Below are 24194 nucleotides of genomic sequence, written 5' to 3' on the forward strand. Positions count from 1 at the left end.
TTATCTTGGGAGCTTAGTGCACATGGTGTGTGTTGAATGGAGATTTATTTTCAGGGTGTTGGTTTTCTTGGAAAACTCAAAGCTACAACAAATGGCCAAGTCTTCTGATGGAACTTTCAGATCTGACTGTCTTTTTGGGTGCTAATATGTAATGCTGGGTGTTCACTGATGTGAGGCCACAGATTTATTTGTCTTTTAGTGAGGATGTCAACCTCAAATAATTAAGCTATATTTATAGTTTTATAGCAGATTAAGTAACTCCTCTGGATTCAAAAATTAACATTTTGGAACATGGTGACTTTTGTGGCAAAGTTATGTAACAAGAAACAGCAGTGCCCTGAGAGAGGTTCAAGGCAAGGTCGTGGCATTGGGGCACTAAGAACCAGCAGACACCCCTGCAGACAAATCTCCAGGATCAAAAATCCCTTCCAGGAAGGGATGGAGGCATGGAAACTGGTTCTAGGCAAAGTGTTCTCTAGGAAGCCCCTTGTAATGAACCTGTCTGACCATGGTGGAACAAACCCTGCTGTGAGGCTCCACGGCACACATTTGGTCAGAGGAGATACCCTGCGTGTGTCCAGCCCTGGGATAAGGAGTGCCTGCTCTCTAATGCTCCAAATTATGTCAGGAAATGTCCTCTGCCTCCTTTCAGTATCTTGAGGTTCTCTGCCTTCAGTTCTTCTCCTTTCAGAATCACAAGGAGTGGCCGAGGCAGCTGCTGGCAGCCAGGTCCTGCCCTCCATCCCTTACCAGGCCAGTCCCAGCCCCAAAGGCCCCAAGGGAGGGGACACAGCCCAGGCCAGGGGATGTGCACAGGAGCAGCCCTCGGCTCCTCATGCCCACCAGCTGCTCCAGCCCCGGGGTGTCCATCCATCCCTGGGGGCTCTGTCTGTCTCACACCGGGCTGGTGTCACCGCTCCGGCTGCGCCCTCTGTGCCAGCAGCCAGGGACACCGGGGTGGCACCTCCTCCTGGCAGGGCCCTACTTGCCATCACAGGAGCCACAGAGGCAGCCCAGGAGCCCGTTGAGGATCTGGAGCAGCGCCAGCAGCATCTCGGCAGCGCTGAGGAGCAGCAGGAGCGAGAAGAGCGCCACGTGCCAGGCCACGATGCCCTCGGGCTCCAGGCAGGTGCTCCAGGAGCTCCGGTGGTACAGGTAATTCTCGGCCCTGGGTGGCAGCAAGGGGACAAGGTTCTCCAGGATCCACAAAACATCCCCCAGACATCCCACCCTTCATCCGGAGGATAAGCAGAATAAAAGCTTAGAAGCAAAAAAAGCAAGGAGCAGGTAAGAAAAGGAATAGTTAGAAGAATCACATGTACTCGTGTGTGAATCTAAAAAGAGAACAGAATTATTTTGACAGGAGGGAAAGGAACCTATACAATGACTAATTCTGCCATCTCTCTGAGAATTGACCTGGCCACTGGAAGAAAACTCATGGAAGCTAGCGTCAAGATATTCCAGTGCAAAATCATTGGAATAAAACATTGCCCATGGGTTCAGATATGATGAAGTGTTGGTAAGAGTCTGAAGTAAAGAAATGGGAGCAGTGGGGTTCAAACAGTGAATGCAAAGGGACGATTCCACCTCATAATAAGCTAGCAAACAGTGCTGCAACTTCTTATTTAAGTTCTATTCTGTCACTTGATAGTACAATTACTTCAGCTGGGAGTTGGGAGGATGATGAAGATGGAAAGCAGCACGCGGAAACCCACGGAAGGTGAGGATTCCTCGAGCTACCAGGGTCCCGCATATCCCACCCCCTGCATCAACCCACTTAATTAGCAATGAATTAACGAGGCAGCGGCGGCTCAGCCCTCACCTGGCGCCAGCCCCCAGGTCGATGGGGTCCAGGAATGGGTATCCCCAGAGGGCGGCGTGCCCGGGCCCCGGCGCGGTGCTGTTGTGCAGGCAGAGCGGGCCCGTGCTCAGCCCCACCCCGCAGAGCACGAAGCAGGCGGCGGAGCCCAGCAGCGCCAGCTTGGAGAGCAGCACGGACAGCAGGGCCTGCGGGGACACACACGGTCAGGGGACACACACGGTCTGGGGGACACACACGGTCAGGGGACACACACGGTCTGGGGGGACACACACGGTCAGGGGACACACACGGTCTGGGGGGACACACACGATATGGGGACACACACGGTCAGGGGGGGACACACACGGTCAGGGGGGGACACACACGGTCAGGGGGCACACACGGTCAGGGGGGACACACGGTCAGGGGGGACACACACGGTCAGGGGGGACACACACGGTCAGGGGGACACACACGGTCAGGGGGGACACACACGGTCAGGGGGACACACACGGTCAGGGGGACACACACGGTCAGAGGGGGACACACACGGTCAGGGGACACACACGGTCAGGGGGGACACACGGTCAGGGGACACACACGGTCAGGGGGACACACACGGTCAGGGGGGACACACGGTCATGGGGACACACACGGTCAGGGGGGACACACAGTCAGGGGGGACACACACGGTCAGCAGGGGACACACACGGTCAGGGGACACACACGGTCAGAAGGGACACACACGGTCAGGGGACACACACGGTCATGGGGACACACACGGTCAGGGGGGACACACAGTCAGGGGGGACACACACGGTCAGCAGGGGACACACACGGTCAGGGGACACACACGGTCAGGGGGGACACACGGTCAGGGGGGACACACGGTCAGGGGGGGACACACACGGTCAGGGGACACACACGGTCAGGGGGGGACACACACGGTCAGGGGACACACACGGTCAGGGGACACACACGGTCAGAAGGGACACACACGGTCAGGGGGGACACACACGGTCAGGGGGGGACACACACGGTCAGGGGGACACACACGGTCAGGGGACACACACGGTCAGCAGGGGACACACACGGTCAGGGGGACACACACGGTCAGGGGGACACACACGGTCAGGGGGGGACACACGGTCAGGGGGGGACACACACGGTCAGGGGGGACACACGGTCAGGGGGACACACACGGTCAGGGGGGACACACACGGTCAGGGGGGACACACACGGTCAGGGGGGGACACACGGTCAGGGGGGGACACAAGGTCAGGGGGGGACACACACGGTCAGGGGGGGACACACACGGTCAGGGGACACACACGGTCAGGGGGACACACACGGTCAGGGGACACACACGGTCAGGGGGGACACACACGGTCAGGGGGGACACACGGTCAGGGGACACACACGGTCAGGGGACACACACGGTCAGGGGACACACACGGTCAGCGGGGGACACACGGTCAGGGGGACACACACGGTCAGGGGACACACACGGTCAGGGGGGGACACAAGGTCAGGGGGGGACACACACGGTCAGGGGGGGACACACACGGTCAGGGGACACACACGGTCAGGGGGGACACACACGGTCAGGGGACACACGGTCAGGGGGACACACACGGTCAGAGGGGGACACACACGGTCAGGGGACACACGGTCAGGGGGGACACACACGGTCAGCGGGGCACACACGGTCAGGGGACACACGGTCAGGGGACACACACGGTCAGGGGGACACACACGGTCAGGGGGGACACACGGTCAGGGGACACACACGGTCAGGGGGGACACACACGGTCAGAGGGGGACACACACGGTCAGGGGACACACACGGTCAGGGGGACACGGTCAGGGGGGGACACACACGGTCAGGGGACACACATGGTCAGGGGGGGACACACACGGTCAGGGGGACACACACGGTCAGGGGGGACACACGGTCAGGGGACACACACGGTCAGGGGGACACACACGGTCAGGGGGGGACACACACGGTCAGGGGGGACACACACGGTCAGGGGGGACACACGGTCAGGGGACACACACGGTCAGCGGGCACAAACCAGCTCAGCTTGTCTGGGAGGGGAACGGCCCTGCCCAGCTGTGCCTGGGGATGGAGGCACCGCTTGGGTGGCAGCGACCCGCAGAGCCCATCCCGGTACTCCCCGGAGCCCATCCCGGTACTCCCTGGAGCCCATCCCGGTACTCCCTGGAGCCCTGTGCCCTGGGGAGGGGACACCCTGCCGGGGCACCCTGCCACAGGGGACACCCTGCCATGGCACCCTGCCATGGGGCCACTGGAGAGCAGCTCCCTGTCTCAGGGCCGTGCGGGACAGGGGCGCTCCACATCCCACCTGGCACCTGAGAAAGGGTCTGTGCCCAGCACAGGAGAGGGGGATCCGACACAACCCACGGGAGCCGGGGGAGAGGGGGATCCCTGCCCCGTCCCACGGCACAGGAGGGTCCCTGCCCTGTCCCAGGTGGGGCCAGAGGAGGATCCCTGCCCTGTCCCCCGGCAGGATCACGGCGCAGGAGGATCCCTGCCCTGTCCCACCGCGGTTCCACGGCACAGGAGGATCCCCGCCTTGTCCCACCCTGGGGCCATGGCAGAGGAGGATCTCTGGCCCAGGTGGGGCCATGGAAGGGGAGGATCCCCGCCCTGTCTTGGTGGGGTCGGGGGAGAGGAGGATCCCTGCTCTGTCCCACGGCACAGGAGGGTCCCTGCCCTGTCCCACGGCACAGGAGGGTCCCTGCCCTGTCCCACAGTGGAGGAGCTGCCTCCCGCCCCATCCCCACTCGTTCCCGGCCCCACCCGCGCTGGTCCATCCCGGCTCCCTTGGCTTACGCTGTGGCGGCCGGAGCAGCCGGGGCGCTGCCAGCCCAGCGCCGTCACCTGGATCGCTGCCAGCAGCACCTGCGGGGACAGAACCGGAGCTGGGGGACCAGGGGCACAGAACCACAGCTGGGGGACCAAGGGGAGCCGCCTGCCCCGCTCCATGCCCCGGCCCCGCTCCATTCCCCTGCCCCTCTGCATCCCGTCCCGCGGGAAGGGCGCCGTGCCCGCGGTACTCACGGCGATGCCGCCGCCCCAGAGCCCCGGCAGAGCGCGGGCGTGGCGGCCCAGGTGTCCCTGCAGCAGGTAGCGGGATGCTCCGCCCGGGAACAGCAGCAGGATGCTGGCCAGCACGGACAGCGTGCCCAGCACCAGCAGGCACGGCCCCACGATCCGGCTGCACTTCCCCACGCACATGGCCGTCCTGTGAGGGCACGGGGAGGAAGAGGAGGAGGAGAGGAAGGGGCCGCGTTGGGCCCTGCAGCGCCCCGAGGGGTCCCCACCCCGAGCCCATCCCGCAGCTGTGGGTGCGTGGGAGCTGCTGGGTTGTGCTTTGGGTGCCAGCCCACCCTGCTGGCACTGCCCCGACCTGAGGGAGGGCAATTCCCAATGGAAATTCTATTATTTCTTTGCCAAATGGCCACTAGTGTTCCTACACCAAACCCCAAGAGCTGTGTGGCTCTTCCCAAATGTGTCCCAGCTCCTGGCAGGGAGAGATGTTTTGGTTTTTTTTCTTTAAGGTCCCTCCAACCAAACCCAGTCCGAGATTGTATGGAAATGTTACTGCACGGAGCCAAGCGCCCAGCACAGCTCAGCTTGGCTTTCAGGGTTTACAATGAGCAGGAGGGAGCCAGGAAAGAGATAAAATCCTTGTACAGGACTTGTGAAAGCACATCAGCCTCCAATTTAATCCAACAGCAATTCCATCCCTGTCCCTGCCAGAGGTCTGAGTATGAAACTGATTAAATTTAATTAAGAAAACATTATTAATTATCCTCCAGTTCCACCAGCATGGAAGTTATGAGCTATTAAGTTATGAGTTTATCTAGAAAGCACCTGCCCATCTCCAGGTGCTACCTTGTCCAAAATTGCCTCTCCTCTGCACCTACAAGCCCCTTTCTGTAGAGGATGTCCTTTGGTCACTCTGGCACTGCTGAATACAGCATGGTTTGCTGCTGTCCTGGCTCCCAGCTCTTCTCTACCCTCAGTTCTCTTGGCTTGAAGTTGGGCTCATGCATTTTCCCCTTTCCTGCTTGATTGCAGCCCATTTTGCACAGGTTCCCAGGTCAGGCTGTTTCTTGCTCTGGCTTTGCAAAGCAGCAGCGTCTGTGGCACCGTGGTTGGCTCTGTGGAAGAGCTCCCAGCCCCTCCTGCAGGCCCCAGGGCCAGGGAGGAGCCCAGGGCAGCACATCCAGCTCTGGCACTGCCCCAGGGGCTGGGGGACACCAGTCCAGGGCATCTGCTCAGGACCAGCCCCAGCAGGGCACTGGCGAGGGCTGAGCATGAGGGACAGGGCTCTGAGACACCTGAGGGGAACCATCAGCTCCACGTGTCCTAAAATCCCACCCTTCTTGATTTCCATCCTCCTGCCTTGGTTGCAGGGAATTCAGGGCCTCTTTGCCCCCCTTCAATCCCTGCCTGCAGTCCAGGGGTTGTGTGTGGTTGTTTCCTGCCCTGTGCTGAGTCCCACCACCCCTCCACCTTCTGGAGCAGCTCCAGCCCCTCTGAGCTCACAGCCTGGGCTCTCACCTTTCTGCTCCTCTCTCTGCCACCTCTCCAAGCACTCCTTCCCCTCCAGCACTGCCCTCTCCCTGGGGATGGCAGGAATCTCTTTCCCCTGGGAATCTCCCAGGGAATGCTGTCCCTTCCAAACACCCCCTGAGCACGCAGCTCTCAGCCAGCTCCACAGACAAACCCCAAGTGCAGGTGCTCCTGTGTCCATCTGGACAGCAGGTTGGTCCTGCGTCCTTCTGCCAGCCCAGCCCCATCACCAAAAGCACAGAGAGATTCCAGCAGAGCCCAGGGAGCTTCTCCCCCCTTCCCAGCTTACCTGGAGTGATGTCTCTCAGAGCAGCAGTGCCCAGCCCTGCTGAGCCCCGAGGATCACCCTATTTATGTGGCTATTTGTGACACCTCAGCCCCCAAGGGCCGCCCACCAGGGCATGACCCGCTGGCCATGTCCCCATCCCAGGGAAGGATGAGTGGCTGCATGAGCCAGCCTCTGCCCTGCTCTTCCCCATTTCAGAATTTACCCTGCAGGGCTCACCCAAACTGGCACACCCTCAGATTTTAAGGGTTCTACCACTGCCTGGTTGAATATTGAACATAGTTATTCCTGCAACACCCTGTTGGGATAATGCTTTCCTCTCTAATATTCAATAAAAGCTACAGAATAAACATTCCCCTGTGTCTACTGGCTCCTACCTCCCACCCTTTGCTCCTCACAGGTGTCTCAGCTTTTCCTCAGGTGCTGAGTGCCTCCCCACCACCATGTGTCTCATGCCTTGGTGATAAAATTGAGAGAGGAAGGTTATTTCTGGGTATCTTCATTATTATAAATCACCAGATATCAGCATTTCCTATCTGCCATGGCTGGCAGTTAACGTGCAACAGGGAAACTCCAATTCCCACAGAGGTGGTGAGGAACAGGATCAGGAGAACATCAATGATCTCTGTGTCTGACAAAAGGAGTCAGGGAAACAACAGCACCAAAAAATGGCAAAAATGGGGCAGTTTTGTTGGCAGGAGGAAGAGCTGCAGGTTTTTTTTTTGGCAGAGGAGTTGCAGGTGGCACAAGCGAAGAGAAGAATTGCTCATGGGCTGTGCAGGGAGAAGGAAGAACCTTCTCAAAGAAGAGTTTTGGGAGCCCTCCAAGAGCCCCATGGGAAAAGATGAATGGATGAGGCTGAGTTACAGCAGGCAATTCCATTCCTCTTGCAAAAATAAACTGAGGAGCAGGTTATCAGACAGTCCCTGTGAAAGGAAAATCAGAGTTGGCACCAGGAGAGGAATTCCCATTTTAGTCACAGAATCTCAGAATAGTCTGAGGGGGAAGGGACCCAGCAGGACCATGGAGCCCAACACTGAATTGAGTGGCCCATGCAGGGATGGGGGAGAGGAGAATCCCTGACCTTGGCATTCCTTGGCACTGGGCTCAAGCACCTGAGTTAATCTTAGGCTATTTGTTCCTTAAATAAGACAAATCAGTCTCTAAAATGAAGTCAGACATTTATCCAGGCATGCAGGATAAGCAGAATCCAAGTTTTCCTTCCTCTCTTTTTCTCACTTTGAAAGAGGGGAACCCATTTTTCACTCTGCTGGAAGAAAACGTTTTGCAACCTCATCCTGTGCCTTCCCTACGTCACAGCAGAGTGAGGCTCTCAGCACACACATGATCTGCTCCATCACCCACAGAAAACCCCACGCCAGGAAGCGTGAAGCACCCAGCTGACACTCCTCCCTGCACTGCTGATCTTTTCCTTATAAGAATAATCCTCATGGAAGGGTAATTTTAGCCCTGCACGTGAGGAGCTGGGTGCTTGCCTTCCTCACACCAGAGTGCAACTGGGGAAAGTGTCAGCACAGCAAGGAGCTTGCTGCCAAGTCACCCAGTCCTGGTGCAGCCAAATGTGGTCCCACCTAACAATTCCAGCTTGGCCAGGGGCTCCTGATGGTTCCTCAGAGCTGAAGAGGAGCTTCCACCTCCCTGCTCCCTTTGCCCTTTGCCTCCCCAGGCTCCTCTGGGGCTGGGGAATCTGCACAGCAGGCTGGGTCTCAAGGGTGGTTCGACTTCAAGGAGAACCAAAGAGACTGAAGTGAGCCTGACCTGGTGAGAGGGAAAAGTTCTGTGCCAAAGCTGCCTCCAGCTTGCTCCTGGATGGAAGATGTTCAGCAGCCCTCTGGCTCTCCCACTCCCCTCCTTAGCACCTGCAAACCTGTTTGTGCCACTACACAGCCTTAGACAAAGCCCTGCAGGGTGTTTGTGGCTAAACTGACTGAGGAAACACCCACACAATGCTGGACAATATTCCTTTTAGGGCTTAGAAATGTCACCCAAATTTACAGTTCAGATTAACTGAAAAGTTGGAAGTTTACAGAAAGGAAAAATAAGTAAATGAAACCCAAGAGGTATTTTGAGTTTGAGGTATCCCTGCAGTTCCTTGACCTGCAGACTGATGTAAAAAGATTCCCGACTCAATTGGAACTGGAAATATTTTCCTAGGCTGTGTGAAGAGTTCAGGGTTTTCCAGCTACAAGACCCTGGAAGGGCTGAGCTCCACAGTGGAGACCCACCTACAGTCAGGAACATGAGGATGACCCAAAACTGATTTCTTAATTTCTGTTTCTCCACTGTACCTGCCAAGTCCTGGTCCAGAAGGGCCCCTGCTCCTCAGCATTTCATGCCAGGCCACAACAGGAATGTCCCAAGGAGCCCAAACTCCGTGAGAGGCTCTGCTTTGCCACCACCAGGAGGACACAGTTCAGAATAGAAACCCCCATTTCCTCTGCTCCTTCATTGGGAAGGATGGGAAATCCCAGCCCTGCCTCTTTATATTAGTTTTCATACAGGTATTTTTCCTGTCAAGGTCCTGTAAATTTGTCTCACTTCAAGATTTTCTATCCTCTACAACAGCCTGAAACTTTCCTGGGCAGTGCTGTCATCAAGTTTCTAATCCTTCTAGCCCAGTATCTTTAAGGAAAAACTCAGGAACTCCACAAATAACACAGGCACAGACTTCCATTAGAACTAAACCAACAAATAAACCCCAAACCCAAAAAATCAAGTGCTGAAGAAAGCTACTGAAAACAGTTTGTTTTATTTCCAGGATCAAATATTACAATAGGACATTTACATATATTTATAAAAAATGCAGCAGTTGTGTATATAGATCAGAGGTTTCCTTGAGTTTGGTCCCTCCCAGCACAGTGAGCTGAAAACTTCCAAATTAATCCTCTCCCTCCTCCCATGTGAAGTTGCCATCATTGAATAAACTGACCATTGTGAAAAGCTGTCCCTTAGAAACTGGATGTTCCCCAGTTCCAGGAAACAGCCTCATTTTTAAAAAACCATCTGTCCTAGAGTCTGGTGTCTCTGAGCTGAGTTTTACCCAGATGTAAAATAGCACCTCCTCCCCTGCTCCCCAGTTTCAGTTCCACACCTTCACAAGAGTTCCAAAGTGACTTTTCCCTGCACTGCAGACACTCCCAGTGATCTGTCAGTGCCCAAATCCCCAATTTGTGCCCTCCCTCCCAGGGTGCCCATGGAACACAGGGGATAACCCGAGGCAGGTGGAGGCACTGCTGGCAGGTGCAGCAGTCTCTGGGTGTAAATAGATAAATATGGCTCTGTTTGTTGGGACTGCACAGACACCAAGCATCCCAAGGACAAGAGGAGACAGGAAAAAAAGTCAGCACAGAAAGGGAATCCATTAACCTGACCAGCTCCAAACCCACACAGGCCTGTGGGTGCTTCCAACAACGCAGCCAGCACAGGGCTCAGCATCAGTTTGTGCAGTCTTTGAAACAGGAGCTGTTCCACTTCTAGAAAATCACTTGTGAAAATAAATAAATAGAAAGGGTGAGGGAGAGCAGAGGCTGGATTAGAGCCTGTGGGAACAGCCAGACAGGGCACAGCCAGTCCTTAAGGACAGAGACTTTGTCCTTCACCCACCTGAAGCACATCCCTGCCACCCCTTCTCCTCTTGGAACACCTGTTTTATCAACTTCACTAAACGGGGATTAAACCAGAAGAAAATAGTGACATCTAGTACAAACTAAAAAGGAATAACAATGAAGTGATGAGGCCCTGAAATGATACAGATCTTCCCACTCACATGGACATTCCTACACAGGTCCCTATGTTCATATTTCATTTTTATGTGGTTTACCAAAAAACCACCACATTTCAAGCACCTCTGCAGTGTTTGCTCCCTGACAAACAGCCCAAAATGCTGCCCTGTCCCCAAAAGAAAACTGGTTTTAATTTAGCCCTTGTTGCTCGAGTCCCAGTTGCTCTGACAGGAACAGGAATTTGAGACCCTTCAGCAGAGAGGTTGAGTTACTAAAACCTGCACCAAACTCAATTTTACTGCAGAGGTTCAACCACAGCAGCAGTGCCAGGGCAGGCTGAGTGCACAAATCAGCTCTGAAGGACGTGGACCCTGTGAAACACAAGCTGGATAAAGGAGAGGTGTCACTTCCCCTAGCAGTGAGGAGAAGGTCAGGGAGCTCTAGGAAGAGCTGATGGAAAATTCCTGTTTAGATCTACTTAGGAATAATGGTACATCTGGATGCTTTTTACAGACAACTGTATTTTACAAAGCCACCTGCAGATCCTGGACATTCCTCTAAGATCTGAAGAGATTTACCAGGAAAAGCAATGCACTGCAATCCATGAATGTCAGAAATCATAAAAGTCACAGAATTTTGTTCAAATCCTAAAGAAAATAACAAAAGTATGGCCAGAAGTGTTTGGCCCAGCCTCTACCTGCCCTTTTCAGGTCAGTGGGGAATGCTGTGATGTTGAGGCTGGTCAATCAGCTTGAATTAAGAGCACACAGCATCAGAAAAATCCAAAACCTTCCTGTGGGCCTCTGAAGTGGGAAGTAAATGTGTCAGCTGCACCTGGCAGGGAAAGCCAGAGCTTGTTTCCCTTTCTGTTCCAGGATCCTGGTTGTGACCAAATGGGATTTGTTTTACATCCCAAAAGAAAGCTGTGTTAGATGAAGAGCACAGGCAAAGGAACATCAGCAGCAGCAGCAGGGAGCTCCAGCTTCAAACAAAACAGCCCTGACAGTTCTCACTCAGAAAAACCTGCACTGCCCACATGCACTGCTGCTGCTCTTGCAGCAAATCCTGACCCAGTGACACCCACAGGAAGCCACAAACCACAGCTTTTGAAGGATTGGCTTCCTCTGTCCTTCACAGCTCAACGTTGTATTTCCCAACCAAATTTAACACATTTTTTCCAGCAAAGGCAATCTGAGCTTCAGATTTCACATCTAGAAATGACTCTTTAAATATTGCCCAACCCATCACCTTCACTGCCATGAGCTGTCCTGTCCCAGGCAGGACTTGATTCGTGTTTTCAACCACATTCCTCCCAAGGGATGAAGAGATGAAGAGGTTGTGTCCTGGTTGGGGCAGTTTCTCTTCAGCTTTCAGCCCCCACAGCACAGCTGATGTGTGGTACTGGGTTTGTTTGGGGTGGGAAGGAGAGAGAGAGAGGAATGAACAAAGAGAAGAGCCACATGCAGGGATATGTATTCCTTAATTTTTTTTTTCTCTGTTTCTTGCTCTCAAAGCAAAGCAAAAGAAAGGTGATAGAAAAAAACCCACACTGAAACAGATAGAAAAACTCCAACCCAGTTTCCTGGAACAGAACAAACTCCTAGAAACCACGAGAAAATGCCATTTTCAGTGTAAATGTTCAACTTCCCAATCTTCTTTTCCCTCTTTGAGCAATTCCTGGTCTCATCACAGAGTTCAGCCCAGCCCCACACACAGGAGCAGGCCCAGGAGGGGCAGGGGAGGGAAAGTGCCAATAAATCACACCTGGTTCTTGTTATTCCAACCAGGCAGCTGGAGCTGCTTTGGAAGCTTTAGGATTACAAGGAAATGTGAGTTTGGGGTCTGGATATGCAGGAACTAAAGGATCCTTCAGTCCAGAGGTGCCACTGCTGCTTCACAGGCCAAACACAAAACTCCCCCTCACCTCCCCATGGAGGGAGCAGCCTCCACACCTGGGGGTCTTTACAAACCAAAGATGACATCTGGTGTCACACCAAACACTGATCAGGAAACTGAGATGAAAATCTGCTTTCCTGACACTACATCCTGCAGCAGAAAGGGAAATCAACTTCTACAATTGCATGATTACATGTCAAAGCTCAATTAGGAGCAGGAGACAGCTGCGAGTTGAAGTTTTCATGGGGAATGCCAGACATTTTCTGTGATTTCTTGCATTTAAAGGTTCCAAAGTACAGATGCTAGTATGAAATCAAAGGCAAAATATCTTGAAAAACTGGAAAATGTAAATTTCTGGCTACTAAGGTCTTTAACAAAGACAATCATCTGAGAGAGGCAGAAAAAGTCAGCAGTTATGCCAGGTCCCATGTGCCTTCTCCTCAGCGATTGAGGATGATGTTAAACTGAGTTTTTAGCTGTAAATACACAAATCCACCACACTGTGCTGAGGGCTGTGCCAGTTAACTCCTGTCCCATCTGCTGAAACACCAACTGGCCAAGAGCTCCGCCAGAAAAATCCAAAATCCTTCTGAAGGATGACATTCTGGTGGAGACACTGGAGGAGAACCAGGGCACTGACTTGTGTGCCAGCCTCCAGAGCTGAAAGGAAAGCCTGCACCGAGGAGCAGCTTTAGAGGTAAGTGACAGTAGATGAATATGGAAATAGAACAAAATTCATCCCAGGGAATTCAAGCCACCAGGCTGGGAAGTGTTTTATGAAGCATTAATTGATGCTCAGTGCTGTCAGTGCTGTAAAACCCCTGTAAAGCCACTCACTCCTAGAAAAAAAGGAAAAAAGCCAACTGACTGTCAGGTCTCTGTGGCAGGTGTTTTCAGGAATCCAAAACCTTTACAGTACCCTTGTTATTTGCAAAATCCTGAGAGCAATAAGGAGACACTTTGAGGATGCAGGGAAGGGAACATGGATAACCCACCCACCCCACAAAGGAGCTGGTTCTGCTCCAGCACTGCACTCACAGCTTTCCCTCTGGGCCAAGCAGTCAAGCCCATATGGAGCACAGTTGGATTTCTGGGGGGTTGGTTGTTTTTTTTACTACATCCACTGGCAATTTAAAGCAGGAGGAAAACATGCAGGCAATCTAGAAGTCTTTGAATTAGGTGGAGCAGAGCATTTTGTCATGGCTCAACCCAACTCCTTTCCAAAACCAGAGAAGGCTGGAAGGTTAATGGAGACCTTTTGTGTAGGGAATCCAAACAAAGGAAAGACTGCCCTGAAGGTTATGCCCTCTCTTTACAGAGAGATGCCTCCATGCCTCATCACACACTCTTTTCAAAAATAAATTAAACAAAACAGATTTAAGAATAGCAGCGAGAAGGGTTTGTGTATTATGGCCACTCCAAGCTCCAGCATGCTGGATACACAGATCACTGTTTTACTTTATTCCAGGAAAGCAGAGGAAAGATGTTCTTCCCAATGCTCTCTGCAGCTGAGGAAGAAAATAAAACTCTGAGCACTCTCATTTGGTCACTAGAGAGGGAGAAGGGAGGGAGAGAGAGGAGGAGGGAGAAGGAAGGGCCAGTCAGCTGCCTGATTCCAGCACTGCAATCCCACGACCCTTAACTGCATATTTAACCACTCTTGTCCCAGGCAAAGAGGAGAGGGAGGAAGGCTGGGAGAACTCAGGCCACAGTGCTAATTCCTTTCCTGCACAAAGACAGTCTCTTGAGGACACAGGCCTGCCTCCTGTAATGTGATCTCATAGTCCAGGTGGGAGAGTTTCCTCCTGGGGAAGTTGGTGAGCAGTTCAAAGCGCTCGTTGGGGTATCCTTTGGACTGGACGTGCTTCACAAGAGCCTGGGGAGAAAGGAAAGCAAACCACTGTCACAGAAGTCAGAATGGGAAAAAAATCCTGTTTTCCTTTTAAAAGTGTCACCATTTCTTTTTTTTTTTTGGCTTGAGGGGAAGAAAGGGCATCATGGTAATACTGGAAGCATAAGCACCTCATGGGAATAATGTATGTAAAGCAGCCAGTGCTTCATCAATATCAACACAATAATTAAAATTTAAACATTTTTTTTATGTTTTATATCAACAGTTAAAACTGATCAGTATCATCAGTTAAAACTCCTGAAGTGCAACTCTCTCCTTAAGCAATTTCTTTTGCTAGTTCTGGCCAGCTTTAAAATGGAAGCAACTAAAGGCTGAAAAAAAAATCAGCATGGAAATGATGTTCACAAAGAAACACCTGAGACTCAATCTGGATCTGACTGAAAGGCTCCAGAAGATGACATGAGATGAGCACAAATGCTGCTTGCTCAGCTCTGCAACCAAAAGATGTCTTTACCCACAAACCTTGACTCAGCTAAATTCCTCTGCTGACTCTAGAGCAGAAGGGAAATCGTATGCTGAGATAAATTTCCTTCAACTTCCACAGTCAAAACCAAAAGTCAGGGTTTATTTCAATTTAACACTTCTGTACTGCCTAAATGAATTGCTCAAGTATTCACAAGTGCTACATGTCTAATAATATGTGCAAATTTACTTAACAAGCTGCATTCAAAAGGCAGTCAAGCTTTTTTTCCCTTTTATTTTCAAGCAGGAGAGTCAAGGATGAGAACATGGGCTGAGGACACTGTATATTCCTAGAGCTGCTGGCTGTGCAATAGCCCCATTTTTTTAAGGGACAGGACACTTTTCTGCCAAATCTACACAAAATCCTTCTGATGAGGTGTGCTTTTGCCTTCCCTATGACTCCAGCTGTTAGACTGACTACATTTAAATTTAAATGAGCTTAACTGGCCACTGTGTCCTGAAAACTCATGGCAAACAGGAGCACAGTAACCTCTTTACACTCTGCTCCCTGGAATATTTTGATGGAAATGCCATTCACATGGACTTCTCCAAGGTAAGGAGGCCAAAGCACAGCTGAGACACATCTGAGGCACAATAATTGACCAAAATTCTACCTCCCATGCAAAACCACCAACGTTGTGTAATACATTTGTTTTGGGAGAACTTCCTACAAAGTCTGCTCCAACATCCACGTCCAGAAGGGAGGGTATGATGGGAGAGATGGAGAATGAGGAGTTCCACTTTTAGAAACAAAGCCCCAGAAATGAGAAAGCTGAGAGCATTTTATGGTAATTAACAATTAATGCAAAAACCATTTAGAGTAATTTTATAATGGAAATGAGCAGTGTGGGGATTCAGGAAGACACTGGAGTGCACATAAAACCCAAGCTGCAGTGGAGACACACAGAGCCAGTGGCTACCAGAGAGGAATGACCTGGATCACAGGGCAGGCACTCCCTGGATACACCTCTCCTACTAAATCAAATTTCAACAGTGTCTCCCCAGGCACAGAAATTCTCCAGGTTCATCTTTCCTCTACTCATAAAGGATTCCCATGAAGGCCACTCACCAGTAGTTTAGCTTGTTCAGGCAGTGAAACTTGTTCCCTCTTTCCATCTGGATACCTCAGCATCAGCTGTGCCTTTGGTCCTGCACAAAGGAATTTATCACAAGTTAACACCAGGGCAGCTGAGTTGAGCTCCTGGGTAGATTTTAGGTGGGACAGCACAGCAGGGTGAGGGACTGGAGACAAACACAAGGTTCCAGGCTGTGGAGATAAATTTTTATCCCAAGACTCTTCCAAAGCAGCAGTGACTGACCCCAGGCAGTGCCCAGAGCAGCTGTGTTACACCAGAGTGGACTTTACTCCTGGGCAGGACCCGAGTCAGGGAATCCAGAGGGCTCTGCAGGCTGTGCCCAAGTGGTGCTGCTCTTGGATCACTCACATGTCTGCTGGCAAGGAGGGAGGAAATCAGAAGGGCTTTTTAAAAGAAGGGATGAAACCAGGCTTGGCAGCCTATGAAGAGTTTCAGGCAAAAAAGGCCCAACAAAAGCAATAAAAAGGGGCACTTACCATTCACGTCCAGGCCCCGGAAGGTGCTTTCAGGCTTGTCAGGTGACTCCTCCAGAGCCCCTGCATCGATGCAGGGCAGGACTCTGTGGTTTGATGTTGTCCCAGGCTCAGTCCTTGCAGAGGGCTCAGGCTGAGGCCTCCGGCTCTCCTCTTTTTTACACCCCAAGTCCTTGTGTGGAGACTTCCTCAGCTTGGCTGGAATCTCTGTCTCCTCCTCCTCCTCAGAGCCACAAACAGAAATAAACTCTTCGCTTCCAGAAAAAAGCTCTGACTCCGACTCCTCATCTGACCTGCTCTCCTGCTTGGCCTGGGAGGAATCAAAATGGGTCTCCTGCAGGGAGGCTCTGATGGCAGCTTCCAGCTGGCTGTCCTCACTGGCATCGATGAGACTCTCCTGTGGGATGCACACAACATGTCACCAGCATATTTTCTGAAAATATGACAGTGACATTTCTCTTTGCCCAGGATTCTTCTCCTGGGATGCTGAGGAGCCTCAGAGAGAAATTAAAACGATAATTATCTGATTCCTTCTCCTGTGTTTGCTGCTTTGGAATGTGGTCTGGAGATTGTTTACCAGCTGGTCAGTGTTTGATTGGTTCCATGTGAATTGTTTTAATTTAATGACCAATCATGTCCAGCTGTGTCAGACTCTGGAGAAGAATCAAAAGTTTTCATTATCATTCTTGTTAAGCCTTGTGTCTGCATCCTTTCTCTATTCTTTAGTATAGTTTTAGTATAGCGTAATGTAATGTAATGCAATATAATATAATATAATATAATGTAATAGAATGTAATGTAATGTAATATAATATAATGTAATGTAATATAATGTAATGTAATATAATGTAATGTAATAGAATGTAATGTAATACAATAGAATGTAATGTAATACAATATAATGTAATATAATATAATATAATATAATATAATGTAATGTAATGTAATGTAATGTAATGTAATGTAATGTAATGTAATGTAATGTAATGTAATGTAATGTAATGTAATGTAATGTAATGTAATGTAATGTAATGTAATGTAATGTAATATAATATAATATAATATAATATAATATAATATAATATAATATAATATATCATAATAAATTAGCCTTCTAAGAACATGGAGTCAGATTCTCAATTCCTCCTTCATCCCAAGGACCCTGCAAATTCAACAACAACACGCACTGCCTGCAAACATGCACTGAAAACCAAAAGGACATCAGTCTTCCAGAAGGGAAGGCACTTAGCCTGTCAGGAATGCACAGCATGCTGTAATTACTCAGTGGCTTCTCCTTGGAGTTCTGCATGGAGTAATCAATATTCCTTTCACACTCTGACTGCTAAACTCGAACCAAGTGCCAAAAGCACAAGCAGTGACCCCGGGAGAAGGCATTCCCTGGCACGCTGAGTTTCTGCATGCCCCTGCACAAACTCCTTGAGTGTGTCTGGGAAATGAGGAGAGCTGGACAAGGCCAGGTCAGAGTGCTGCTCCAGGCTGTCTCCAGGGAGCCCCACACTTACAGAGCGGGAGCATTTCTGGGGAGGGCTGCTGGAGTGGCCGTCCAGCTGGCCGTGCTCGCTCAGGAACCCGGTCACTTGGTCCAGGAAAGAAGTCACATCCAACTGGTGCCACTCCACGAGCTTCTGGCCTGGGGAACAAAAGGTGCCATCAAACAAAATTTCAGCAAAACGCTGCAGTTTAGTGGTCAAATGTGAAGAATGTGTATTTTATGATTGGCTTTTTGCAAATATTAAAATGAATATTAGATGTGTTATGATAGAAAGTTATGCTGTGTTAATTTTCTTAAGTAGTGTGTTAAATATAGTTTTAGGTTATAACATAATGTTAAAATAGAAACTATGCTATGTAAGATATATTGTTTTAAAAGAGAGGAATGAGGTACTCCTACTGAGATAGCAGTAACTGGACACCTAAATCTTTCAGAGAAAGAGAATTCATTGCTCCATTATCAGAAGAAACAAACTTCTTCCTGCCTTGCTCAGCCCTGAAGACACCGTCAGGATTAAGAGGAAGAAGCTGACACTGACCAGACAGAATCCTGGGTTTGAATGGAATTTATGCATCATGTATGAGGTGTATGAATATGCAACAGGTTATTGGTTTTAAGGGTTAATCCTCTGGTAATGTGTGTCCTTTTCTGGGCTTATTTTGCCCAGAAAGAGGTGCCTGGACTGTCTGTAACTCTTTGTTTCTGTTGTCTCATACTGTCCTAATCCAAATTGTCCAAAATATTATTACTGTAATTATATTACTATTTTTATAACCATTTTATTACTATTAAACTTTTAAAAATTTAAAAACAAGTGATTGGCATTTTTCACATCAAACACACCAACTCACTGCTGCAAGAGTCCTTATTTGAGGAACTGCAGCTTCCCACAGGCTACCACCTGCTAATTATGGAGCTTCCTCCTTCCACCCACTGAAAAGGGACAGACATGGATACAGACACAGCTTATTTCCATTCTTTTCTTTTAACCTCTGGGAATGTGAGCACAGAATGGTGAATTTGGCCTCAAAACCAAACCATTAAGTTTATGAAGAAGCATTTCTCCATTTTTGCCAAATTAATTCTAACCCTTGGCAAAGAGTATTTGTTCCCAGAAGGAAAGTGCTAAGAAGAGAATTCTAACTTCAGCTGCAATATTAAAAAATGTATTTATTTTCAGGTGGTTTAAGTCAGCTACACAGAGATCTCATCTCTATCATTTCAGTCCTTAGAAACAGGAGACCAGACCAACATTACATAACCAGGCAGCTGCATTATATGATGATAAAAGAAGCTGCTGGATACAAAAGAAAAAGCAACAACTTTGAAAGAGCTGGAGGGAGAGGGAGGAGTTTGATTGTTCAGGTAAAAAACAAGCAAAATGAAACAAAAACTCAAAGCCAAGATGGTATTTCAAAATTAAGAAGCAATTTAAAGTCATTGCTGAGCCTCACAAAACTCTGTGGGAGGAGCAGAAAGCAGATTCATGCAGCAATTACAAATATTGTAGTTATTCATCACATGACTTCAAGAAGCTTTTGAAAGGCTTCAAAAAAAAGAATTCAGAGTTTTTCCACCAGATGGAACTATTTTCACTTTCTAAGCAAAATACTCGCCAAGCTTCAAATAGACAAAATTTCTGCAAGTTTTGGGTGTTTAATTCCCTTAGTTCCTCTGGGAACATGCTGAGTCAGTCCTTGAGATTCTTCAGCCAAGAGTAACACAAACTGCAGTGGAAGATATTCCAGCCTACAACTGTCAGTGGATAACTCCATATCCAGTGGATAACTCATGGGATAACTCCAGGCAAAGCAGCTGCCACTTGTCTTACCTGTCCTGGGATCCAGGATGGACACATAAGGGAAGTCTGCTAATTTATAAAACTGTATGTACCGCTGTCCTTCCTCACTGTCGTGGTACACCTACAAAATGGGGCACATTAGTGGCTGAAAAGGGAACAAAACAAACTCTACCTTGAAAATGCACAGAGTTTTTCTTTCTTCTGCAGTATAAACTGCAAATGGTACACACAGCTGTAACTCTGAAAAGCTGGAATTAAGCCTCTAGAAACTACATGGTAATATCTTGTTTGCAGAAGTGAAAGGCAGTTTATGTCTTCAAATGCATATCCATGAATTCTATCTCCAACCATAAAATACATACACTCCATGAAGCACACCTTTTCTGCAAGTTCACCTGGAGAATTCCATCTTTTCCAGATAATTCAATTTTTTTCCCCAGTGTCCCATCTACCAAGGCACCAAGTTAAGCCACACATCCATCCCCAGGCACTTTCTCACCTGCCAAAAAATGAAGTGGTCCCTGATGATGTTCTTCACAGCCTCGTTGCTCCACACATCACGGTTGAGGCACTGGCAGGCAAAATCTTGCACGTTCTGAATGTTTATCATGAGCCACTTGTTCTGCATCTGACCACACTCCTTGGCCTGGAAGCAGAAGGAAAAGTTTGGTTAGATCAGGCTGAAGGACCAGACAGCACCGATGCCAGCAATGATCAGAGATGGCTTCTACCACTGCCAGACCTTCCACCAAACCCCTTCACAGTGAGGAGGATGGACAGAGCTAGTGAAAAGGCACCCACAAAACAGAAGGCAGGGCTGAAGGATCTGCTTTAAATGAGCCTGGTTGAATTACAGAATCACATCGATGAACAGAGCTGCTGCATTTCAACAAGCCAAGCACAGGGAGGGAAAAGCAACTCAGAGGGGGGACACACATGGCACTGCTGAATAAAGTATTTATTCAGGGAAAAGTGTAGTCAGTCCCACTGATCTGACAACAAAGACCTGCTCAGTCTAAAGATAAACCCATGGACCATCTAGTTAAGTAGGCTGCATAATTGACAGAGGACTTGCATTGATTCAACAGCACCCCTTCTCTGCGTGTTTTCTTTTTCTCTCCAAGTTTTGAGTTACTCTGTGACTGTCCAACTGCCCAATTAGGCATCCTTTTTTGATGCTGCTTATCCAGACTGCAAGTGGGGAGGGAGACAGGAAGGCGCAGGAAGAAATCTTACTGGTTTGAGTCACAAAGCTGGCACTGTCTGATTGCTTGGTTGCAAGTTAATGGTAGGAGTTTGATCAAGAATGTAATTCTGATCGCTGAACTGTCATACCTGTTGAAAAAAAGAGGGCTAGATCAACAGCAGGAATGCTCTTACCACCTGGAAAGACTGGAGCTGGCATAGGAACTCTCTTGGCTTTAAAAAAAAATAAATTTAGAAGTTACGCTCACCATCCTGCTGGTAATCAAAGGAATTCAAAGGATAAAAGAATTTAGGGGAATCAGGATGTTATGGAAGATTTTGCTGTTTGGGCATTACTTTGTTCCCCAAACCAAAGTTTTCACTTTTGAAATGAATTTTAGCCTGTGCAGTTAGGAACAGTCTGTCTGTCCATTGTGTCACAGACAGACACGTGAACCCCGCACACTCAGCTTCACCAAGGCAAGAATCTCAGCCTACAATGTGGCCAAGTGCCCTGCAGAGGCAGCTTTTGTATTACTCATAGGAAAAAAATGAAGGTAGAAGCATGGAAAAATCCTATTCCCACAGGGGGCCTCACACTAATTACTTACCACTAAATTTACACTGCCAGCATCCAGGTCACCAGTGAGAAAAGTGGGGAAGGTGACACCTAAGTAACTGGCAAGGGTCTTAAATATAATTGTCATGCTTTTATTTAAAGGACTTGTTTTGAGCTAGCTGCTTTTTGAGAATTAGTTCTAAGAAACCAGTATGAGATGAGGCCTAGAGGCACTGCCCAAATTTAAAGGGAACACAAATCCTTGTGTTAAATATTTAAGTCAATTGGATTGCCTTAGTCCTGAGTTCTCAGGTAATCTGTTAAAAGAACATTCCCAAAAATATGTAATTAGAAAGCTGGAAAGTGCATCTTATTCTTCTATCCTCACTCTGTATCTTTTAATATTAATGAAAACCTCTGGCTCTACCATTCCTCTGTCCAGCTGAGGGCATTGGAAGGATGCAAGCAGGAAATTCCAAAAAGAAAATCTACAAAACTGAGTTTTCACCTGCAGAACAGCCAGAGCTTTTTAAACTACTTTTAACTTCTTTCTAAAAGCAAGCTTTGGATTGAACATTTAAAAAGACACAGTTAAACTGCTGCTATCTCTTACACAGAGTTCTTACAAGGCTCAAGGGGTTTTTCTGAGAGGGTGGAAGGACAGCAGTGTGAGGAGAAGAAACACTCTGGATTTGGATATTATATTATATTATATTATATTATATTATATTATATTATATTATATTATATTATATTATATTATATTATATTATATTATGGTCATTTTGGTAAGTGACAAGGCAGCAAGGGAAGGTTCAAGAGCTGGCTTGTGCATCCCAAAAGCTGGGATCTGATGGATTTAGATCCTCTGTTTCCAATATCAACTTTCCCTCCTCCTTTGAGGTATAAAGGCCAGTGGCAGAGCCCACAGACAGGGCAGTACAGGACAGCCACTCTTTGAGAGCAGAGCCAGTGGAGCCCAGATGCAAAAACCAACCCAAACCAAACCAATCTGCCCTAAGTGTGCCTTTACCCTTTCTGCCCAGTCACATAATTCATCACTACACCAGCAACCTGGTGAGGCAAGTCTTGCTTCATGCTCAGTGCTGGATCTCTGTGCAACTTTGGCTCCAGCACTACTAAAAATAACTTTTCCTCCCATTTGACTTCTCTGAACATGTATGGTTTAGAAATGCTGGGGTGGTTTCTTCTGGCTCAGTTTTGTTGAAATGCAATCCTTTCAAGGCAGCAGAGAGAAGGAGGAAGTGGAGCCAGCACCTTGTGATTCTCTGGACATTTGTGTGACTCAGTGGGGAAAATAACAGCTGACAGAGAGTCAGAGCAGGACATAATCAAACAAGAAATCTCCTATTTGGTCACACTTCTCCTTCCTACCTGGGGCAGGGCACAGATCCTTCCAGCACCCAGGCACTCCTGAGCCACAGCTGTACCTGCAGCTGTGCTGCCCCAAACCAGGCCAGAACCACCTAATGTACAGGTAATTGCTCAATTTGAATACAAGGTCAGCTTCCAAATGATTGCTGCTTTTTAAGTAGAAACAAAAAACCCCTCAGAGTCTCAGCTGTAAAGCAGGGATCAGCTAAAAAAGGTTATTGTTAAATGGGAAAAAGAAATCATATAGACAGACTTGAAACTCTGCAATGTGACATTGTCACTACACTGAAACCCTGCTGAGTGTTAGGCACAGAACTGCACACACCAGAACCATCCTTGCCCACAAGAAGTGCAAGCTAAACCAATTTGGTGTGTCCTCCTCAAATTCAATCATCTCTCACATCACTGGTATGTAGAGAGAACACCTGCAATTCTTGAAAGTATCTGAGAACAAAACCACAATGTTTTGTATCAGACATCTTTGGCGTGTAGTTTATTTATTTCACTTGAGGGATTTATTTCTAACAGATTCCACATTCATGGGAGAACTCTAGTCAGTCACACACTGAACTTTACAAGCACAGTGATCATAAGCTGTTCTCCATGTGGAGCACAATGCTTTTTCATATACAGCAGGTAAAAAAAACCCCAAAAAAGTCACTAAACACTTAAATTTTTTTCTGCCATGGAGTTAACCCCACCTATTCCTAAAGCTAGTTAATACTAAGTCAAAATGAAACAGCAACTTTTTGGGCCTTACTGGTAACAAGGTTTCATTGTAACTCAAGAAAAGTGAGGTTTCTTGGGGAAAATTAAAGATAATTACATGTACTTAGTATGAAAAACCAACCTTAAAGTACCCAAAGAGCAGCAACAGCTGATGAGTGACCAAGATACATAAGACCAGATGTCACCACTCCTGCCAACAAAGCTCTAAATCCTAAATGGTTCTCTGGTAAATGTGCATGGCACAACCCTGGCAGAGTGTTCCTGCACACCCCTCCAGAGGCTGGAACTCACCACACACCAACCTTGGAAAGAAAACCCCACTTAGATCAAAGCTTAACTCCAAGAGCATTACAATGACAGGATTTAGTCTTTGATAGTCTGGAATGTGATGTAATCTCTGGTTTATCATTTATATCCATTTATCTCAGCATACAGAGAAGGGAGAAGCCAAGAGCAGCTTGCTAGAGATGAATTTTGGGAGGCTGTGGTCACTGAGGCCTTACACTGTCCCAGGCTGAAGCAGTAGAGCAGTTTGCAGTCAGAAAAGGTAAAATGCAAAGGGAAATGGTCAACACAGTGAGAAGGTGTGAAGAGTTATATTGCAAGGAAGTTGAGGAGCATCAGTGTGACATGAAGGGTATCCCATGGGATAAGGAACTGTACAGGAACACAGCAGGGTGAGTGCCAACATCAGAAAGTGTGCAGGTCTTTAGAGTGCAGGTACTGCACAGAA

At 48.7% G+C, this 24194-nt stretch overlaps 2 protein-coding genes across 2 annotated transcripts in view; both read right to left on the reverse strand.

Annotated features, from left to right (window-relative positions):
* Positions 1-910: 910 nt before the first annotated feature.
* TM4SF19 (transmembrane 4 L six family member 19) lies at positions 911-5066 on the reverse strand. Its single transcript, XM_063166403.1, has 4 exons — positions 4890-5066; positions 4662-4730; positions 1823-2007; positions 911-1168 (listed from the first exon to the last, which is right to left on the reverse strand). Exons 1-4 carry the CDS (start codon positions 5064-5066, stop codon positions 982-984), a joined length of 618 nt encoding a protein of 205 aa, XP_063022473.1. The 3' UTR covers positions 911-981.
* Positions 5067-9447: 4381 nt separating this feature from the next.
* Positions 9448-24194, reverse strand: part of UBXN7 (UBX domain protein 7) — a 29143-nt gene continuing 14396 nt past the window's right edge. Inside the window, exons 6-11 of the mRNA XM_063166627.1 lie at positions 20093-20239; positions 19624-19714; positions 17803-17930; positions 16283-16676; positions 15779-15858; positions 9448-14211 (exon numbers count right to left, since the gene is read on the reverse strand). Coding sequence (XP_063022697.1) covers positions 14050-14211; positions 15779-15858; positions 16283-16676; positions 17803-17930; positions 19624-19714; positions 20093-20239 — 1002 coding nt within the window. The 3' untranslated portion in view covers positions 9448-14049. The remainder of the gene's footprint in view (positions 14212-15778; positions 15859-16282; positions 16677-17802; positions 17931-19623; positions 19715-20092; positions 20240-24194) is intronic.

This window comes from Melospiza melodia, chromosome 12 (assembly GCF_035770615.1).
Source record: "Melospiza melodia melodia isolate bMelMel2 chromosome 12, bMelMel2.pri, whole genome shotgun sequence".
Classification (NCBI taxonomy): Eukaryota; Metazoa; Chordata; class Aves; order Passeriformes; family Passerellidae; genus Melospiza; species Melospiza melodia.

What these genes read in the sequence shown, in the direction of transcription:
- TM4SF19 (XM_063166403.1), bottom strand. Translation starts at nt 5,066, where the DNA reads ATGTGCGTGGGGAAGTGCAGCCGGATCGTGGGGCCGTGCCTGCTGGTG. An exon ending in TCTGGGGCGGCGGCATCGCC is followed by an intron (nt 4,731 to 4,889) that starts GTGAGTACCGCG and finishes CTGTCCCCGCAG; the next exon opens with GTGCTGCTGGCAGCGATCCA. An exon ending in GACCTGGGGGCTGGCGCCAG is followed by an intron (nt 1,169 to 1,822) that starts GTGAGGGCTGAG and finishes GCTGCCACCCAG; the next exon opens with GGCCGAGAATTACCTGTACC.